Source organism: Cutaneotrichosporon cavernicola, assembly GCF_030864355.1.
Source record: "Cutaneotrichosporon cavernicola HIS019 DNA, chromosome: 1".
Classification (NCBI taxonomy): domain Eukaryota; kingdom Fungi; phylum Basidiomycota; class Tremellomycetes; order Trichosporonales; family Trichosporonaceae; genus Cutaneotrichosporon; species Cutaneotrichosporon cavernicola.
In genome coordinates this window covers 2,260,103-2,277,894 of record NC_083393.1, presented here as the reverse complement: position 1 = coordinate 2,277,894, position 17,792 = coordinate 2,260,103, and the positions used below count along the sequence as shown (strand labels likewise).

The following is a 17,792-nucleotide window of genomic DNA, read 5'->3' as shown; positions in this document are numbered from 1 at the left end:
CCTGAGACCAGCAACGGGCCAGGGCTCACGTATAATTCTGTCATTCATTGGAAGTAGAGAATGCCAAGCGCTCGTCCTGGAGTTGTATGTGGTCTCCGTGACAAGTGACCGCCACACACGTGTAGCTGTGGAGGTGTGACGGTGTGGCGGTGCAATCCGGCCGGCCTAGCCCGACATTACAACGATCATGTGCCATGGAGTGGCGGCTGGACGTGGCGCGGTGACGCTGACAATAGTCCGCTGAGAGATACACCATTACATCGCGATAAAATTACGTCGTGCGGTATTATTCGGTGGAGACGGGATCTTGGCATCAGGCGCCAGCGTTTGGGCCAGTGCTCTGCATTAGCGGTGCGGCGGGCACGTCCGTTCCAGCCTCTGCGGTGGTTGTTTGCCTGCCATAAGCTTCGTTTGGGGAGACGCACTTGTCCTTGTGGAACACGTCCTTCCAGCTACTGCGACGCTCTTGCTTTGTGTCCTTTGGGTCCTTTGGGTCCTTGCTCCCGCGGCGCTCAAACATCTTCCAACTCGAGCGCTTCTCGGACCCCTGAGCGGGCTGCGCAGGCTGTTCAGGCTGTGCAGGCGGTGCATCGGGGCTGGCTTCGGAGTGTTCGGGGTTGGGTTCGGATTGGGGCTGCGGCTGCGATTCGGAATGGGACTCGCGTGAGAAGACGTCGCGCCAGCTTCCGCGGCGTTCTGGTTTCTCCTTCTCCTTGTCCTTCTCTGGTTTATCGTGGGAGGAGCGGCGGAAGACGTCGCGCAGAGACTTGTGTTCGTGTGGCGCGGCAGGCGGGACTTCCTGCGTTGTCAGGATGGGCTCCTGCGACTCGAGCTGTGGCTCGCGTGGTTGGGTCACTGTGGTGGGTTCACTCATGATAGGTGGCAAGATGGGGAGGCATGTGAGGAATACCCTCCTTGGATGTGGGCTTTATGGCTGACCTGTGGGCGCCATCGGTCCGATGTCAGACATGGGTGTCATTTTTAGATCTGGCTACGTCGTTGCACACGCTCACACTCCATTGTTGGCAAGGAATGCTTCATGGGCAAGGCAGGATCGAACAAGCCTTCGTCGTCATGGGACTATAGAACATGGGAACTGTGCACGGGTCAAACGGCGCCTCATTCCGAAGTTGTTAGGCCGCTATTGGGAAGCATTCCTTGCCATGTTGACAGGAAACGTCATTCCGTGTGTTCGACGACGCGATGCAATGCACAAGGTCTCAAGATCAAGACCCGATCTATATCTCTATCTTATCGTCAGGCGTGGCCGTCCGCCTCCTTGCCGTAACCCGCCTCAATATCCCTCGCCACCTGCTCCCAGCGCTTGAGCACGTCCATTCCCTCGAGTTCTGGAGCATTGAACAGCTCCCCCCGCACCATCTTCCATAGCGTCATCGTTCCGACGTAGAACCAATGCAAGATGACCTGTGCGCTGACGAAGGCTGCGATGACCCGCATCGCGGGAGAATCGAGCTCGGCCGCGAGCACAATGCTAGCGCTCGCCCACACCCCGATGGGGAAAGTGAGAGCCCAGAGGCCGACCGTAAACTTGCCAACGGACAGGAGGGCCGGGTCGCGGCGCACGCCCTCTGCAAACATGGCCACGGCGAGGACGTACCACGCCAACGCTAGACCCCAGAGAATCAGGCCTGTGAGGATACAGGATGCGTAGATTCCGTCCGCGATACGCAGCATTGATTCGGAAGAGGAGACGGGGACCATGGGGGTGGCGTATTTTTCGGCGAGGGAACGCGCGACGACGCCAAGCGTCGTTATCCCGAACGAACCCTGGCCGCATGGGCCAAGAGGGAGAAACACGGACGCGAGGGCACCCGGCGCAGGCGGCCCGCCGGCCGCAAACCGATAGATGAGGAGTGCGATGACCATGAGGGCGATGGGCACGCCCGTTCCCCACACAATCCACGAGACGTAGAGTGTCCCTCTTGCTAGGGACGGGTTGAATGGTGCGAGGGCTTGGGCGACGACTCCGCCCGATGCAGCCGCGACCACTGTCGCCACGATGGGGAGGAGCCATGTTGGTGCGAGGGTTGAGATGGTGTGTTCGTGTCTCGTAAATATCATCCAGAGCATGCCCAAGTTACTCGCGATGGAGAACAGCACGTCGGCCCACCACAGCCCATAGGCTGTATAAGCCCATCGGACGCCCCACGCGGGCACGCACACGAAGCAGATCATGTTCTTTATGTCAGCTATGAACAAGACAAGGAAACTCACGACAACGGTGGCCAGACCCATGGGCATACATCCCCAGAACATGCCTGCGACTTTATGCCGGGCGACTGTACCCCATACAGGCCATATTGCGTATCGAGCTACTGTGGCGAGGAAGAGGAGGACGAACAAGGCGACATTGAGGGCGAACACGACTGTTCCCGCATATTCCAGCCATCGTGCACGGTAAGGAAAGTTGTATAGGAGAATAGACGTGATGCCGGTTCCCATGGTCATGGCGAAGAACGCTGGTGGGGTATGCAAGGCTGCGTTTTCGAGCCACCGCCGCGGTGCGCGGCGATGGGTCTCTGTCGATGTTGATGAAGATGAGGTGGAAGTGGACATGGTTCTGAACATGGTGAAAGAACCACTAGCTGGGAGCTATAAATGGGAGTGGAAGAGTAGACTGCGAGAGTGTTCGTAACAACATGCATGGCTTATTCCGAGCTCTGATCCGAATCGTCTCCGCTGGCCCGCGTGCACCAAGTGGAGCAACGCCGAAGATGTAGAGGGGGGTGGATAAATGCCGAAGTCGAAGTCAAATCGCCACTCACATTCCGAAGCACTCCAATCTCCGCCGGCAGGCGAGACTGCGCACGTGATCAGATTCGACCTCCACTCGAGTCATTCCGCATCCCCACCATAAGGGCCTTTCGGCTTCTTCGGTGACTAAACCTTTGAAGACAACATCCATCAACCTTCCATTAACCCAAAACCCCATATGCCACTAAACCCCCGCATCTGGAACCTTGTTCTCGCACTATCTCGATAAGATGCCGGCGGCCTCTTCAGCGGCCCTCGAGCCCACCTCCACCCCCGGCCCCGTACAAGCTCCCGACGCGCCACGCGTCAAGCGGGCCTGCACGCTTTGCCGGCAAGCGAAGCAGAAGTGTGACGGCCGCGAACCCTGTACCCGCTGTGCAGCGGACGACCTGGTGTGCGTCTACGTCCCCTCAATGCGGGGCAAGACGCGCAAGCGCAAAGTAAACCCACAGCCACCTCCCCCAGCACCAATTGCGCGCGCGCCATCCCCGCCCTCCCCAGGCGCTGCATCGCCGAAGCGGCCCCGCCGCGATGATCGGGCGCGCGACGGTACCCTCAAGCCCGAGTATGCAATGTGGCATCGTTCAAGCGCATTGGCGCGGTATGGGCCGCGCAACTCTGCGATATGGCAGGACGAGTCGCCCGAGCCCGAAGTGGGGATCAGTCCCGTCTCTGCTCTTTCTGGTCAATCTCAACGGTCCGGAGGACCAGCCGAGGGACTTACCACTCTTCCATTGCCGGGCGAACATAATCCCCTGGCGGTGCTTGCGCAAGCTGACGCGACGGCCGAGGAACCCGGCAGCGATGAGCCCCCGCCCGAGGACAGGGGATACTATGCGCCCCTGCCGAATACGCTCAAGGACGAAGCACCGCACATCATGAGCCTGATCAACGTGCATGAGTGAGATTCCTATCAAATGTCACTGACAGACATCAGAGCCGAGCAGCTCTTCGACCTCTACCATCGCCACCTACATCCCCACCTGCCGGTACTGGACCTCGCCCACTCTGGCCCCTCGGCCGTTGCCCGGCGCAACAACTTTCTCTTCAATGCAATCTGTTGCGTCGCTGCGCGCACCTTCAATGTTGTACTGTGGGAGCGATTACGCGAGTTTGCGCAGTACGAAATGGAACGCCTGCCAAAGGAGAAGAGCATCGACGTCGTGCAGGGTCACCTCGTTTATTCGGCTTGGAACCTGCTCCGTCCCGATTCGTTCGAGAGAGACGTGACATGGCTTCGTGTGGGCCTCGCTACCCGCACGGCACAGGATATCAACCTCCACCGCGTAGCACATTTACCACAGGCCCGCGCGGGCTTGCCGGGTTGGATGCTGCGCGCGATCGCGCGTACGTGGCTCATGGCCGCCGTGCTGGACGGGACGTTGAGTGCACAGCTCGGCAAGGCAGCCGCACTGGGCGATTTGGAGATGTATATCTCCATCCTGAAGGAGGGGGGAAGCGCTGACGACGCGCTCGTCGCAGCGCTGGCGGAGTGGACGCTACTCCTCACTCGTGCGATGGAGAGTATTAGGGCCGACGCTGAGGGGCGATCGGCTGCAGCTCCCAGACTTGTGGGCGTGTACCGGGCCCGGTTTAAGGCGTGGCGCGCAGAAGCAGAAGACGCAGCACGCAAGGCGGGCACACAGCCTGTCATGTTAGGCACATTGGCGCTGTACGACAACTACGCCCAGCTCGTGATGCAGAGTTTTGCACTAGAACGAGCTCTTGAGCGTGGCGCCATAACCCTCGCGGCAGAACTGGCAGAGGTGAGTTTTTTTTTTAATTCAAACCTGACAGCAGTACCAGCACGCGGCGGTGCGTCTGATCGAGGGATTCGGGGACGACCTCTCAGCACCCAACCTCACCCGCGGATGCCCCGATTTCGTGTTTACAGTCGTGACGTATGGCGCCGTTTCACTTCTACAGGTGCTCGAGCCGCGTCTGGCGGCGCTCGAGCCTGCGCCGGATCGAGATGCCATCCTGGCGCTTGCCAGGCAAGCAGCCGACATGCTTGCCCGCGCAGCTGTCACGGCGGATCATGTACCCGCATCGCAGAGCATGTTCCTCAGTCGCCTGATACAGGTACGTTCGCGCCCGCCACGACAAGCCCCACAGCCCGTGTTCGACTTTGGCGAGATGGATTTTGAGGCGTTTGGGTTGAGCGTCGCCGCCGACGACACGATGAGCATGTGGCCGCCGCTCCCGAACCAGAATTCGCGCGGCACGTCGCCGCCCCTCGGGAACGGCGATGACGCGCCGACCGATCTCGCAACCTGGGTCGCGCAGAGCAGCCTCGCCCTTCCTGGCCCAGCGCTTGGGCTGGGTATCGGCTCGTTTGGCGGTATGCTCTCACACGACTTTTGGCAGGGTGTCCTGACTAGCCCACCGCCTGGCATGGTCTAGAATATGCATCTCTAAGCCCAAATATTGATACGCGGGTCGCCGCCGGCCGCGATACGGAAGTTCTTGTCAAGCCCCGTGATCGTGCTCATCTCGTCGTCGGAGAGGGTGAGGTCTGTGTTGGCCAGGTTCTCCTTCAGGCGGGCTGGGTTGGAGCTCTTGGGAATGACAGTGATGCCGCGCTGTGTTGCCCAGCGGAGCAGCACCTGCGCAGGCGTGGCGTTGTGAGTCTTGGCCATAGCCGTAATGGCCTCGAGGGTGAGGAGGGAGGGGAGGGTCTTGGTGGCCGGGTGGTCGAGCTCGACCCACGACGCTGGCCCGAAGCTGCTATACGCCATGAGGTGGATCCCGTAGGCTTTGCACACATCAATCATACCCTGCTGCACAAAGTACCTGTCGTCAGATCAGCCCGTGTTTGGACATACGGGTGCATCTCGATTTGGAGGACCTGGGGATGAACATTGGCATAGCACATGAGGTCGACAATGAGGGCCGAGCAAAAGTTGGACACGCCGATATTACGCGCGAGTCCCTTGGCATGGCAAGTTTCCATTGCACCCCACGTCGCGTGGATTGGCGAGCGCTCCGTCTGCGTCTCGCCTTTGTCATTCGTCCAACCGGGGTGCTCGCGCACCGCTGGGTCGACTGGAATTAACAAATTTGCCTGTCTGTATTAGACTCACCATATGCAAGAGGGATAGGCATGTGGATGAGGTACAGGTCAAAGTAGTCCAATCCCCAATCGGCCAGCGACTTGCGACACGCCGGCTCGACATGTTTAGCGGCGTGGTTGGTATTCCACAGCTTGGAGACGATGAACAGCTCTTCCCTAGTCACGAGGCCTTGTCCGATAGCACGCGCGACGCCAGCCCCACACTCGCGCTCGTTGGCGTAGTCGGCCGCCCCGTCCAGGAGGCGGTAGCCCGCCGCGATGGCAGAATACACCTGGTCGGCAGCCACGTCGCGGGGTACCTTCCACAAGCCCAGGCCTGTGAGGGGCATCGTTGAGCCCGACTGGAGCGTCACTGTCGTTGCGTTGGTCATTGTAGAATGGGGAGTGAAGAGGGGAGAGGTGAGACATTTTGCATTTACGTCCCCATAAGTCATTGTTGGACCGGATCCGTCACTATCTCGGCGATACGCCGACCTCCACCTTCCTCCACCTCGGCCAACAGCCGTGACTCACCCCAAGACCAATCCGGCGTCTTCGGCATCTACAAACCCCCCAAATCGTCATCACACGCTAGCTACTTGCACAAGCGGCATCTCGCGGGCCTTCACTCCAATGGCCTTCGAGAACCCACAATGTCCAGTTGACCAGTTGACCACTCGGCCTCTCAATCTAGGCCCCGCTCCCAGTTGCAAGTAATCAAAGTACAGTTTGCCATCTCTAGGCCCAACAACTCTCAAGGCCCAAGAAGCCGAGATGGCGGACTTGTCCGGACGCCTTCGTCGTCCTATGGCGCTGGAAACCCAGTTGCTGCTCTACTTAATACCTTTCCTGGCGACGCCAATTCCACAACTCAATCCACTCGACTTTGACTCAACATGGCTCCCGTCGCTACCACCACTACTGCCGACATCGCTCCGGCGCCCGTCAAGCCCCAGACTCAGACTCAGGTGGCTGACCCGGGAAAGAGCCGCCTCAACGGGCCCATGAAGTACAACGGCCTCCTCGACTCGTACAAGGTAGGTTCTTATTGGAACACCCCAAACCAAACCCAACCCACGCTGACATCAGCACCACGAAGTGACGCCTGCGATCGGGCGCGAGTTTGCGTCCGACCTTCAACTCTCGGCACTCCTCTCCTCTTCCAACGCCGACGAGCTTGTGCGCGACCTGGCGGTCCTCGTGTCTCGGCGCGGCGTCGTCTTCTTCCGCGGCCAGGACATCTCGCCCGATGACATGATGGTGCTCGCACGCCGCATTGGCGAGCTCTCAGGCCGTCCCGCCGAGAGCAACATGTGTATCCACCCTGTGTCCGAGTACACTCCCGAGCTGGTACACACGCCCAAGACGCAGATGATTTCGGCCGAACGCCAGAACAAGGGCGGCGGTATCCGGCGTATTCATGACGACCTGTCGCGCTGGGCCAGTGTTGCGTGGCACTCGGACGTGTCGTTTGAGAACGTCCCGTCCGACTACTCTATGCTCAAGGTCAACATCCTTCCTGAGGCTGGAGGCGACACTCTTTGGGTCGACGCCTACGGCGTGCTTGACCGCATGAGTCCCTCTTTCGTCGAATATCTCGAGACTCTGACGGCCGAGCACAATGCCGAATTCTTCCATCAAGAGGCTGAGAATCTCGGACTCAAGGTCCGCGACGACATTGAGCGCGGTAACCCCCTCAACAAGGGCAGCTCACTTATTGCCCACCACCCCATTATCCGGACTAACCGTAAGTCGGCACACAGAGAGAGAGCTGACAGTAGCTGTGACGGGTTGGAAGGCACTGTTCGTCAACCGCGGGTTCACGCACCGTATCGACGACGTGACCAAAGACGAGTCGGACATGATCCTCAATTACCTCAACCAGATCTGCATCCACAACATGGACCTGCAGTGCCGCTTCCGGTGGGAGAAGGGGAGTGTCGCCCTCTGGGATAACCGATGCACGTGGCACTCGGCTACGTTCGATTACAGTGAAGAGCGGAGGGGTGACCGCGCCAGCTCGCTCGGTGAGAAGCCGTACCTCGACCCATCGTCCATGCGCAAGAGCGAGGGCCTGCGCCAGGAGGGGAATAAGTGGTAGCTTCAAAGATTGGTTGTAGTGTTATGAAATGCAGGTGAATGCGACTGCGGGAACGATTGTTCTAGAGAGAGTTGACACGAATCGAGGCTGCTCGAGGCCGGCAACTGGTACAACATATGTGTTGTAATGAGATATGAAGAGAATGCAGAAACGTGAATCCGAAGCTACGGGATTGATCGAACTTTGGCGCCGGGGCCTACGGGTCATCCAACATATGCAGCAGATCTGGGCGTGGAGGCGCCTGATGCAGACGGGACTAGGTCTGCCACTAGTGTCGGAGACTTGTTCGCCGAGTGCCACCCAGATAGAAAGACACCGAGCTCAAACCATAATGTACAGTACATGATGACGATGTCGGCATTGAGACCCGCACAGACATGGCGTAAGGGTAGACGAACCAGGTTAGTCACTGAGGAAAGTTCCGGATAAGCAAAGCTGCTGGTTTGCTTGGTTGAATGACCATTCCGATTGGCGTCCAGCCAGCAGCCAGCCGCGCCGGGCCTATTTGTCACCCAGCTGAGGGGTACTCTCTCGGCCTTGGCAAAGGAGCCTTGCATTCGGACGCAAACTCTCAACCCTTTCTGGACTCTGGTCCTTGCCACTCCTAGGGTGAAACTCTGATAAACAACCCGACTGCCCACCCCACGGCGTCTTCGGCAACTAGCTGTCGCCACCATCGCCGACATTTTGCAATCCGCACATCATCGATTCCGCACGCAAACAACTCCTTCTCCTCCAGCTTGGACCAACGACATCTAGCTCAATAGTGAGCACTACAGAACCTCGATGGCGTGCAGTGGGCCCCAGACGGTGTCTTCGGCTACCTCGTCGCATTCCATCTCCGCAGGGACCCCCAGACTATCTCCAGCCGACGAGCTCATAAACTGAGCTCGAGGCGCGTCTTTCCCAGCAAACAGCAATGAACTCAAGCACCTCCTCCATGGACAAGGCCGCCGACAAGTGGGACGAGCATGCCGTGCCTGTCTCTGTCCCGCATGGCAAGGGCGAGACGGCACTCGCAACCGTCGAAGGCATGGACCCCGCTACAGCTGAGATGGCAGCCCGTGCTCGCGAGGCCGAGAACTCGCTCGGTCTCTGGCAGGCATTCAAGGCATACCGCTGGGCTGTGTTCTGGAGCATCCTCGTTTCAATGGTATGTTTAGTTGGTGATTGGTGATTGTTCTAATAGCAGAACATTGTCATGGAGAGTTACGACACGATTCTCCTCTCGTCGTTTTATGGGTACGACTCATTCAACGAAAAGTTTGGCGAGCGCCTTCCGAGTGGAAAGTACTCTCTTCCTGCCGAGTGGCAGAGTGCCATCTCGCTGGCCGCATCGGTCGGTATCATCTTTGGTATCCTGCTCAACGGCCTGATTATCGACCGGTACGGGCACAAGGTCATCATGATGTGGTCGCTCGTCGCCCTGTGCGGAACCATCGGACTCATCTTTGGTGCGACCTCGCGCGGCATGCTCCTCGCTGGCCAGTTACTTTCCGGTATTCCATGGGGCACACTTAACGTCATTGCCCCGGCGTACGCTATTGAAGTTGCGCCGACCGTGCTGCGTCACTACGGTCCGACATTCGTCAATCTCTGCTGGGTAATTGGGCACATTATCGCCGTCGGCGTGCTGGTCGGCTTGCAGAGCAACACAACCGAGTGGGGCTGGAAGATCCCTTTTGCGCTGCAGTGGGCCTTCCCCATCCCGCTCCTGATCGGAGCGTATCTTTGTCCCCCCAGCCCGTGGTGGCTCGTCCGGCGCGGACGTAAGGAGGAAGCAGTACAGGCCATGCGCCGTCTGGCCGACGACACGGTCAACCACGTCGAAGTGGTCGCGCTCATCGAGCACACGGTCAAGCTCGAGGAGATGCTCCAGTTCGGAAGCTCGTACGCCTCCTGTTTCCGAGGCGTCGACCGGCGGCGCACAGAGATTGCCATTGTCGCGTGGTGCGCCCAAGTCCTAGTTGGATTCAGTATCTCGGGATACCAGGCCTACTTCTTCCGTCTGGCGGGCATGGCACAGGCCGACAGCTTCAAGCTCACTCTGGGAACATACTGCGTCGCCTTTGTGGGCACATCGAGTGCGATGGCATTACAACAGCGTTTCGGACGCCGACCACTCTGGTTCATGGGCCTGCTGAGCATGTTTGTCAGCATGATCGTCATTGGTATCCTGGCATGCCTGCCGCAAACCAACACGATCCTATGGGTCGAAGGCGCCATGGTCCTCGTCTGGTTCTTCAATTATGGCTGGTCGCTCGGTCCCCTGCCATATGTCATCTGCTGCGAGATCGGATCGGCCCAACTGCGCCAGAAGACAATCGCCATCGCCCGCGCTTCATACTACGTCCTCTCGATTGTCAATACCGTCGCAACACCATATATCCTCAACGAGGGCCAGGCAAACTTCAAGGGCAAGGCGGCGTTCCTCCCGGCCGGATTTATCGTCGTCCTCGCAGTGTGGTCGTTCTTCCGCCTACCCGAGACTAAGGGGAGGGGCTTTGACGAACTCGACGTCATGTTCGCCGACAAGGTGCCGGCGCGCAAGTTCAAGACGTATGTCGTCAATGAGAGTGAGGCGAGCCACGGCAAGGCGTAAGCCGGAGAAGGTGGGCCGATGGGCTGGGAGAATTGTGGGACACGGAAGGATCTTGACAAGGGGCGAAGCAGAGAGACGGGAACGGAACAAGGGGAGAAGCAGAGAGACGGAACGGGTTTTCATAAGCAATAGGCATGGTATACGTAGCTGAGACATGGAAGTTGAACGAGACGTTGGTGCAGAGGTGCCATGAGTCAAGGAGACCGGCAGGTGCCGTGTCCAACTTGCTGCGTTGTACGCACAGGCCCCGGCCGGATCAGTGTGCGCATCGAGGTCTAGCGAGACTTTGGTGCGGGATTGATGGCGGTCCAGACTACCATCTGGAGTTGGAATGAGTGTGGTAACAACATTGGCGAGGTCGGTGTTGATGGCGGCGACTTGATCTGATAGCCGACTGTAACCGGATCTTCTGTCATTTCGGCTCGCCTAACCGATCCGATGCAAGACAGTCACCGACTGACATTTATCAACACGGTTCCTCTCCATTTCTCTCCCCAACACAGACATGCTGAATACAACCCGAACCCGTATCACACCGGCCTCTCGTGCCGTGTTCCGTGTCTCGACGATCCGGCGCATGGTGACGCGGGGCTATGTCGAGCCCGAACGGCCTGCTGGCAACTCGAAGGAGATCAGCTTTGAAGAGAGCGCCGGCACGCGAGTGTTCACACTGAACCGACCCAAGGCATTGAATGCGCTCTCGTGGGACATGTTCTACACGATGATGAAGAAGGCCGATGTGAGTGAGATCAGGTTATGCCAAAGAGGACAAGTTGACAGCAGGAATGGCGCGAGGACCCCGACGTCACCATGGTCATTGGGCTGGGCGAGGGGCGCGCATTCGCAGCCGGCGGAGATATCAAGTGTACGTATGTTTAAGAGTTTGCTGATATAAGCCGTGGTGGAACATGCACTGCGCGGCGAGAATATCAAGTCCCTGACGATGATGGGCGACTCGTACCGCCTCAACTGGAAGATGGCGCACCTCGGCAAACCCTACGTGGCATTCATGGACGGCGTGACGAGTGGGTTGAGTTGATAAAAATGGCGCTGATGTCAGTGGGAGGAGGCGCCGGACTCGCTCTGGGTGGATGTGTACGTATCGCGACGCCCCGCACAATCTACGCCATGCCCGAGCAGCGGATCGGATTCAGCCCCGACTTTGGGGGTTCGTACTACATGTCCCAGTTGGATGGGCAGATCGGAACATGGCTTGCTGTTACTGGACGCGACGTATACGGACGCGAAGTGTACGAGTTGGGCATTGCGACGCACTATGTCCCCGAGGAGGCTGTCCCCGAGATCAAGGATCGTCTCGCGGCGCTGGAGAACCCGACGCCCGAACAAATCTCCGACATTGTCGCCGAGTATCACCTCCCTGGTGGGGAGGGGTTGAGTTCCAAGACCAACCCTAATGGCCGGACGCCAATTACTGGCGACGTAAGGAGGTTTCTCGACGAGGCATTTACACACACCTCCCTCAAGGAGCTGTACACCCACATGGTGGGGGCGGAGACGGACGAGTCTCTCAGTCCAGAGGTGCGGGCGTGGGTCAAGGAACAGAGGGAGATGATGGACACCCGCGGACCAACAGGCATGGCGGTCGCGATTGAAAACTACCACTCTGCAGGCAAGGCGAAGCGCCTAGCCACGACATTTGAGCAGGACATGCTCATCGCAACTGGTTTCGTCGGCACCAATCGCTCCAGTAACGATATTATGATTGGCGTAGTTCACGCTCTCTTTGAGAAGAACAAGACGCCCATCCCCTTCAGTCCTTCCATTAAAGAGTTGGATGCGCCCATTTTCGACCCGGCCAACATCCGGGCAAATTTCTTCGACCGCGCCTCACCCCACCTCTTCGACGCGCCGCCCATGGATGTGGGAGACGCCCTCCTTCCTCCTCCCCAGAGCGTGGTGGGACCCGACTCGAACTGGGGTACTTTCCGGCGTTTCGGCCTTCCGTCAGAGGAACACGTACGGGTCGCAATCGACGACGCGCGGGGCAAGATCACTTCCGCAGACTTGGTCGAGCGTGTGGCCGGACACGAGACGCACCCAGCAAGAAGGAGCGAGTTTGAATCCACCGTGTGGCGCATCATCGCGGATCGCACCTCGCAAGGAACAGTCATGCAGTGGAACTAGAATAGGCCATACCGGTTGTACAGAGCATACATGACTATAGGGCTAGGAGACTGGGGGCTAGGATTCTAGGATAGCCGCAATCTCGTCCGCGATCAACTGCGGCTCGGTGTGGTGCACCGCGTGTCCCGACTTGTGGGCCGGGACGTACTTGCCCCGCTGGCCAGCCAGATGAGCGCGGCGTTGGTGTGCGGCGTTCTGTTCCGTTCGCATCTTGTTTTGTGGAATCTGGCCCGAGATGCAAGTGACTGCCGTCGTCTCAGCCAATGTCGCCGGCGACGCAACCAGCTCCCTCAGCCCAGGGACGATATTCGCAATCTCGTAACCTGCCGTCCATGCAGCCTTGATCGACGAAGAATCGCGCACCGCCTGGGATCGATATGGTTCTGGGATACTTTTGAGTTGTTGTTCCTTCTCTGTGGCGAGAGACCCCCACAAAGCCTTTGGTAAAAACATCCACGAGTTGCGATAAAACGCCTTCTCCATCCCCCCAAAGTACTCCTTGTTCCCCTCCTCTGTCGCGTCGACAAGAACCAGGCCCGTACATTTTTCTCCCAGGTTGGCGGCGACGGAACGGATCACCGGCCCACCCCATGAATGTCCGACCAACACTAGGCGGCGATACTCCATCGTCTCCAGGAGGTGGAGGAGGTCATCGACGAGGTTGGCTAGGGTGCGCTTATCCCACGCCGCCCAGCTTCTGCCGTAGCCCGCGCGGTTGTAGAGTACGATTCGGGCGTCGGTCGCTAGTGATTGGACGACCCGGCCCCAGACTGCCCCGGCTGACGCTCCCCCAGACTCGAAGAGCACGAGGTCCGGCCCGTCGCCGAGAGAAAACGTCTCCAGCTGGCGCCCGGCGATCGTGACGAGGGTCGCGGTATCGAGAATCGACGTCTTTTCCGACATGGTGTGATGTAGCAACCGCAACCACGTCTGACATGCATCAGACGTGGCCTTTCAAACTTGAGTTTGACTGTTTGATGGATGGTTGGTCTTGGCTTCGGCCGATAAGCCAACGAGCCAAGAAGATCGCGGCCTGTGGGCTCGTGGGGCACCGCGTTGCAACATGGTCCCACCTGGGTACGAGCGCCAACATGCTCTACGTTCAGTGTGTTCAGTGAGCGTGAGCAATGCTGACACTATCGAAAGAACCGTAAGAACCAACCCCAACCCCTCCCCTCCCCTCCCCAAGTAGTACAACCCAAACGCAACTTGTTCACCCTCGACACCTGCGCCCGCCCCCGCCGACCAAGCACAGCGCGGATCCTCCCCTCCCCGCCCTCGCCTTCGCAGACAGGCAGGCGCACAGTCCGCGATGGCTGATTCGCGGTTGTTTTGAGGACTTTGTTAGCAGGATTGCCTGGCTGCCCGACTTCCCGACTCGATCTCGACAGTACTACTATCGTTACGTATTCTATCACGCTACAGTATCCGTCCAGAGCAGCCAACAACCCAACTGGCATTGCGACATGAGAACGCGGCAGTGGCGTCATCCACCGCATGCTAAGCCTTGTTCACTGATATCATAGGCACGGTTAACTCGCGCTGTAGGTAATAATGCGCGAGAAAGGCAAAGGGAATGGAGTCGAATTGTGCCTCGTACCTCCATTCCCCGTTGGAGATTGGCCAGTTCATAACATCTGAATGACGTCGGGTCCCAGGTCACTTGACTGTGACTTGGACGGATGCCAAGGCTAGCAATTAAAGTGCGGTGGCTGACAGATTGCACTTTGCCGAACAGCGCTTGACATCAGGCATGAGGCATACGTGTTGCGGAACTGGAAGTGGAAGGGGAAGAGGAAGAGGAAGTGGAGAAAGCTGCGGACCGCGGAACTGGAAGGACAAGGGGAAGGGTACAAAGTGAGATTGCAGAAGGCCTACCGCTGCTGTGGTTCATCTTGCCGAGAGGCTGCCGTCACAGGTGTTTCGCCGTATTCCGCCGTTGTCAAGGCTTCCGCGCCTCTGATTTTCAGACCGCAGTGGGCAAGTGACCACGGCCTTCTCATCTCGTCACCCACACATGTCGGCAAGTGACCACCGCCTTCTTATCGCGCCACCCACACATGTCGATGCACTGCATACTCTGCTGGCCCCACGCAACCCTCTAGGTGCGCCAGCGTAGGTGATATGTTACGGGAAAATGCGCTTGTATGATTCAAAGTCCACGGGGAGTCCAAGGGAATCTGGAGCCGGGGAATAATGGGCGTTATCGTAGGGTGGTGGGGCGGCCGCCCAACTATACAGAATGATGAAATAATGTGGTTCGCAGCTGTCGAGACGCTCAAAAGTGGTCGCGGCGCAGGTCGAAATTAGATGAGCGAGTAAAATGCGCCACCGATAGCGGCGAGCGCAGCGGGGAGGAAGACTGAGCCCATCGAGACCGACGAGCGCGGCGACGCAGCACTTGTGCCGCCAGTTGGCCGGGTGCCGGGGGCGATGGTGCCGGTGCGGCCACCACGGGCAAAGGTGATAAAGGTTGGAACGGCGCGACCAGAGTCTGAGAGGGGTTGCGTCCAGAAGAACGACGGGTCGTTGATGTACTCGCCCTTCGTCTTCTCGTTGAGCCAGCCCGCGTACTTGCCATCTGGGTCGCCATAATGAGCACCCACAGCCGCGACTAGCGGGTACAGCTCGTCTGGTACCTCGTTGCCGGGGTCGTAGGCCATGGCAAAGTCGCAGGCCGTCTGGATAGTTGCGCCCTCGGCCGACTGGGCGTCCCAGAGGTTGACACCAGCATACTCGCCAATGCGAGCAGCCGTGATCATACCGGCAAGGTTGTACGAGAGGTAGTGGTAGGGACGGGTACGGTTCAACTCGAAGGGCTGCGAGCCGTCGAGCTTGATCTGGTTCTTGTAGAGGCCGTCAAAGTACTTTTGAACGGTCGCGCCAGCGTCCTGGGTGTTGTTGGTGATGAGCTGGAGGGACGATAGCTGGCAGGCGTAGAAGGTACCGTGGTTGTTAACAGACATTTCTTCGTCCTGGGCAATAGGCGAGTTCTTGATCCAGTTGGTGTAGTTGTGGACCCAGCTCTGGAAGCGGTTGTCAATGGTCGCGTTCCAGCCCTGCGCGTTGCCATTACGGAGAAGGAGCACGCCCGAAGCAATCTTGATCATGCCCTTGAGGTCGAGTACACCCGTGTGGCGACCCATCTGGTCACGAACAGAGGGGCCGCCCTTGAGCTGGGCGTAGTTGAGGTGCGGGTTCATGTGCGAATCCTCGTGCAGGAACCAGGCGTCAATGAGCGAGGCGGCGCGCTGCGAGTACGTCGGGGAACGGGTGACACCCCAAGCCATGGACGCATAGAAGATGGCGTTTGAAATGTCATCAAAGTCTCCAATGTTGTTGATGAGACGCGCGTCGGGGTTGAGGGCACCGTCACGGTTGACATAGTTGCAAGTCTTGAACACTGTGTGTGTGTGAGCACGTGTTGAGTTTGAGGCGTTGGTTATACGTACTCTCGTCAACGGCAAGTGCGGTGGTGTTGCCAGCATTGGTGCAGTCGGGCCAGTAGTAGGGAGCCCAGCTCATGTAGTCGTGGGGGTCATTCGAGGGGGCGAGGTATGGCTTGTTGAGGACGGCTAGTGGTTAGTGATGCTCATGTTGTTGCAAAACGGGAACACTATTAATACCACAAGGTAGGGTGGTGGGATCGACAACTCATGCCTAGGAGACATTCCCCAAGGGGCCAATCCTGACCAAACCCCCTCGTCTGTTCCAGTCCCCGTCATCCATCCATGCCGTTCCACATGCCATGTACAAATGCACACATGCAGCGGTCGCATCTATACATGTGTGCATGTGCACTGGCCTTTGAAACTCGCAAAGTGACTTTGGGCCCTCGCGTTGAAAACTCACTCCTGGGACGAATGCGGCCGAGTTGGTTGGCCCACTGAATAAGGGTTTGCTGGGCGAGACTAGTCTGGGCGCCATACTTGAAGTCGAGAATGTAATTGGGGTCGACAAACTCGGATGCGTAGTTGACGACAGCCTGGGCACCGGGAAGGGCGACGAGCGCCGTTGCCAGCAGTGCAAAGCCAGCAACCATGATGCAAGCCTCGCGTCAAGCGGGAAATGAGGAAGGAGGAAGGTGGAAGGGATGGATTGGTTGAGGGTCGGGTTTGAGGGCGTGAAAGGGTTGATTGGGTTGGAGAAGAGTTCAAGGATGGTCGTGAGGGGATGCCGGGGGCGTGTGGTATTGATCTTCTAGTCGGGTCGCGGAGACGAGAGGAGAGTCGAGAGCGGAAGAGGAGGAAGACGTTGAGGAGATGGATATGGAGATGGAGATGAAGGAATAGGAGATGGACAAAGCGTTCGAGGTGACGCTGATTCGACCACTAGTTGCTAGTCTTGAGCGTTTGAAAGGGTTAGCCAGAGAGGCCGGGGAGGGGAGGGGGGATCAAGGTGTCCCGTCCCTGTTGAGCTGGCCAACTTGTTCCAGGGGGAACAAGGGAGCGAGAGTTGATGTCACAAACAGCGGGCTCGTTGTGAATCCTAGATCCTAGGAACCGGCTCAATGAGCTCGTTCTAAAGAGTTACTGTAGTGGGTAGTAGGTAGAAGGTAGAGGGTGAAAAAAGGAATGACGAGGAGAAATGAAAGTGGGAGTGATCAAGTAATCTAGTGACAGTGAAGAGTTGAAAGAAGGCGAATGACCAGAGGAAGACTTGGTCGAAACAGTTGAAAGTGGTGGGAGAATCTAGGTCCAGGCCTCTTAATGCAATTATTAGCAATTAGTAAAGCCAAGTCGAAGGCTAGGATAGAGTTGGGGCATGGATGGTCTAGCGTGACCTACCTAAATGTGCCAAAGACGCCAAACAGAGTGGACGAGAGCTGAAGCGCCAGTCTCAAAACTGAACAGGTAGGTACATACTCCCTCTAACTCCTACCCCGAGCCGGCGGTACTCCCCCTGATGCTGACCCCTACGGCTTCAGTTAGCTCTGGTAAGGAGACAGAGTACGACGCGCCCCCCGCTCTAGTAGTTTGGTTGAAAATGGGAGCGGTAGCGTAGCCGCTAGAACGGGTGTCGTCAAGCAAATATCTCAGGAAAGGTACTAAAGGGATCAATCTAGGGGTCTTGAGAATGTACCCTGTCCCTTATTTCTTGGACCATGTTACTCCTCT

General features: G+C 58.1%; 9 protein-coding genes across 9 annotated transcripts; 4 read left to right on the top strand and 5 right to left on the bottom strand.

The window, feature by feature from the left end:
* Window positions 1–313: 313 nt before the first annotated feature.
* On the bottom strand, window positions 314–874 carry CcaverHIS019_0108420 (uncharacterized protein; the record flags this gene model as incomplete). Its single annotated transcript, XM_060604145.1, has 1 exon — window positions 314–874. One exon carries the CDS (start codon window positions 872–874, stop codon window positions 314–316), a length of 561 nt encoding a protein of 186 aa, XP_060453390.1.
* Window positions 875–1,257: 383 nt separating this feature from the next.
* Window positions 1,258–2,589, bottom strand: SSU1 (uncharacterized protein; the record flags this gene model as incomplete). The annotated part of the gene is made up of 2 exons (XM_060604144.1): window positions 1,258–2,199; window positions 2,236–2,589. The coding sequence occupies 2 exons, from the start codon at window positions 2,587–2,589 to the stop codon at window positions 1,258–1,260; spliced, it is 1,296 nt and encodes a 431-aa protein (XP_060453389.1).
* A 416-nt stretch (window positions 2,590–3,005) lies between these two features.
* CcaverHIS019_0108400 (uncharacterized protein) lies at window positions 3,006–5,178 on the top strand (the record flags this gene model as incomplete). The annotated part of the gene is made up of 3 exons (XM_060604143.1): window positions 3,006–3,676; window positions 3,713–4,541; window positions 4,576–5,178. The coding sequence occupies 3 exons, from the start codon at window positions 3,006–3,008 to the stop codon at window positions 5,176–5,178; spliced, it is 2,103 nt and encodes a 700-aa protein (XP_060453388.1).
* Window positions 5,179–5,189: 11 nt separating this feature from the next.
* Window positions 5,190–6,219, bottom strand: xyl1 (uncharacterized protein; the record flags this gene model as incomplete). Its single annotated transcript, XM_060604141.1, has 3 exons — window positions 5,190–5,568; window positions 5,601–5,820; window positions 5,859–6,219. 3 exons carry the CDS (start codon window positions 6,217–6,219, stop codon window positions 5,190–5,192), a joined length of 960 nt encoding a protein of 319 aa, XP_060453387.1.
* Window positions 6,220–6,723: 504 nt separating this feature from the next.
* Window positions 6,724–7,928, top strand: CcaverHIS019_0108380 (uncharacterized protein; the record flags this gene model as incomplete). The annotated part of the gene is made up of 3 exons (XM_060604140.1): window positions 6,724–6,864; window positions 6,917–7,574; window positions 7,609–7,928. The coding sequence occupies 3 exons, from the start codon at window positions 6,724–6,726 to the stop codon at window positions 7,926–7,928; spliced, it is 1,119 nt and encodes a 372-aa protein (XP_060453386.1).
* A 919-nt stretch (window positions 7,929–8,847) lies between these two features.
* Window positions 8,848–10,530, top strand: CcaverHIS019_0108370 (uncharacterized protein; the record flags this gene model as incomplete). The annotated part of the gene is made up of 2 exons (XM_060604139.1): window positions 8,848–9,081; window positions 9,121–10,530. The coding sequence occupies 2 exons, from the start codon at window positions 8,848–8,850 to the stop codon at window positions 10,528–10,530; spliced, it is 1,644 nt and encodes a 547-aa protein (XP_060453385.1).
* A 505-nt stretch (window positions 10,531–11,035) lies between these two features.
* On the top strand, window positions 11,036–12,675 carry EHD3 (uncharacterized protein; the record flags this gene model as incomplete). Its single annotated transcript, XM_060604138.1, has 4 exons — window positions 11,036–11,269; window positions 11,314–11,395; window positions 11,427–11,555; window positions 11,591–12,675. The coding sequence occupies 4 exons, from the start codon at window positions 11,036–11,038 to the stop codon at window positions 12,673–12,675; spliced, it is 1,530 nt and encodes a 509-aa protein (XP_060453384.1).
* A 57-nt stretch (window positions 12,676–12,732) lies between these two features.
* Window positions 12,733–13,578, bottom strand: CcaverHIS019_0108350 (uncharacterized protein; the record flags this gene model as incomplete). The annotated part of the gene is made up of 1 exon (XM_060604137.1): window positions 12,733–13,578. The coding sequence occupies one exon, from the start codon at window positions 13,576–13,578 to the stop codon at window positions 12,733–12,735; it is 846 nt and encodes a 281-aa protein (XP_060453383.1).
* Window positions 13,579–14,981: 1,403 nt separating this feature from the next.
* On the bottom strand, window positions 14,982–16,717 carry CcaverHIS019_0108340 (uncharacterized protein; the record flags this gene model as incomplete). Its single annotated transcript, XM_060604136.1, has 3 exons — window positions 14,982–16,078; window positions 16,128–16,250; window positions 16,528–16,717. 3 exons carry the CDS (start codon window positions 16,715–16,717, stop codon window positions 14,982–14,984), a joined length of 1,410 nt encoding a protein of 469 aa, XP_060453382.1.
* Between the last annotated feature and the right edge of the window lie 1,075 nt (window positions 16,718–17,792).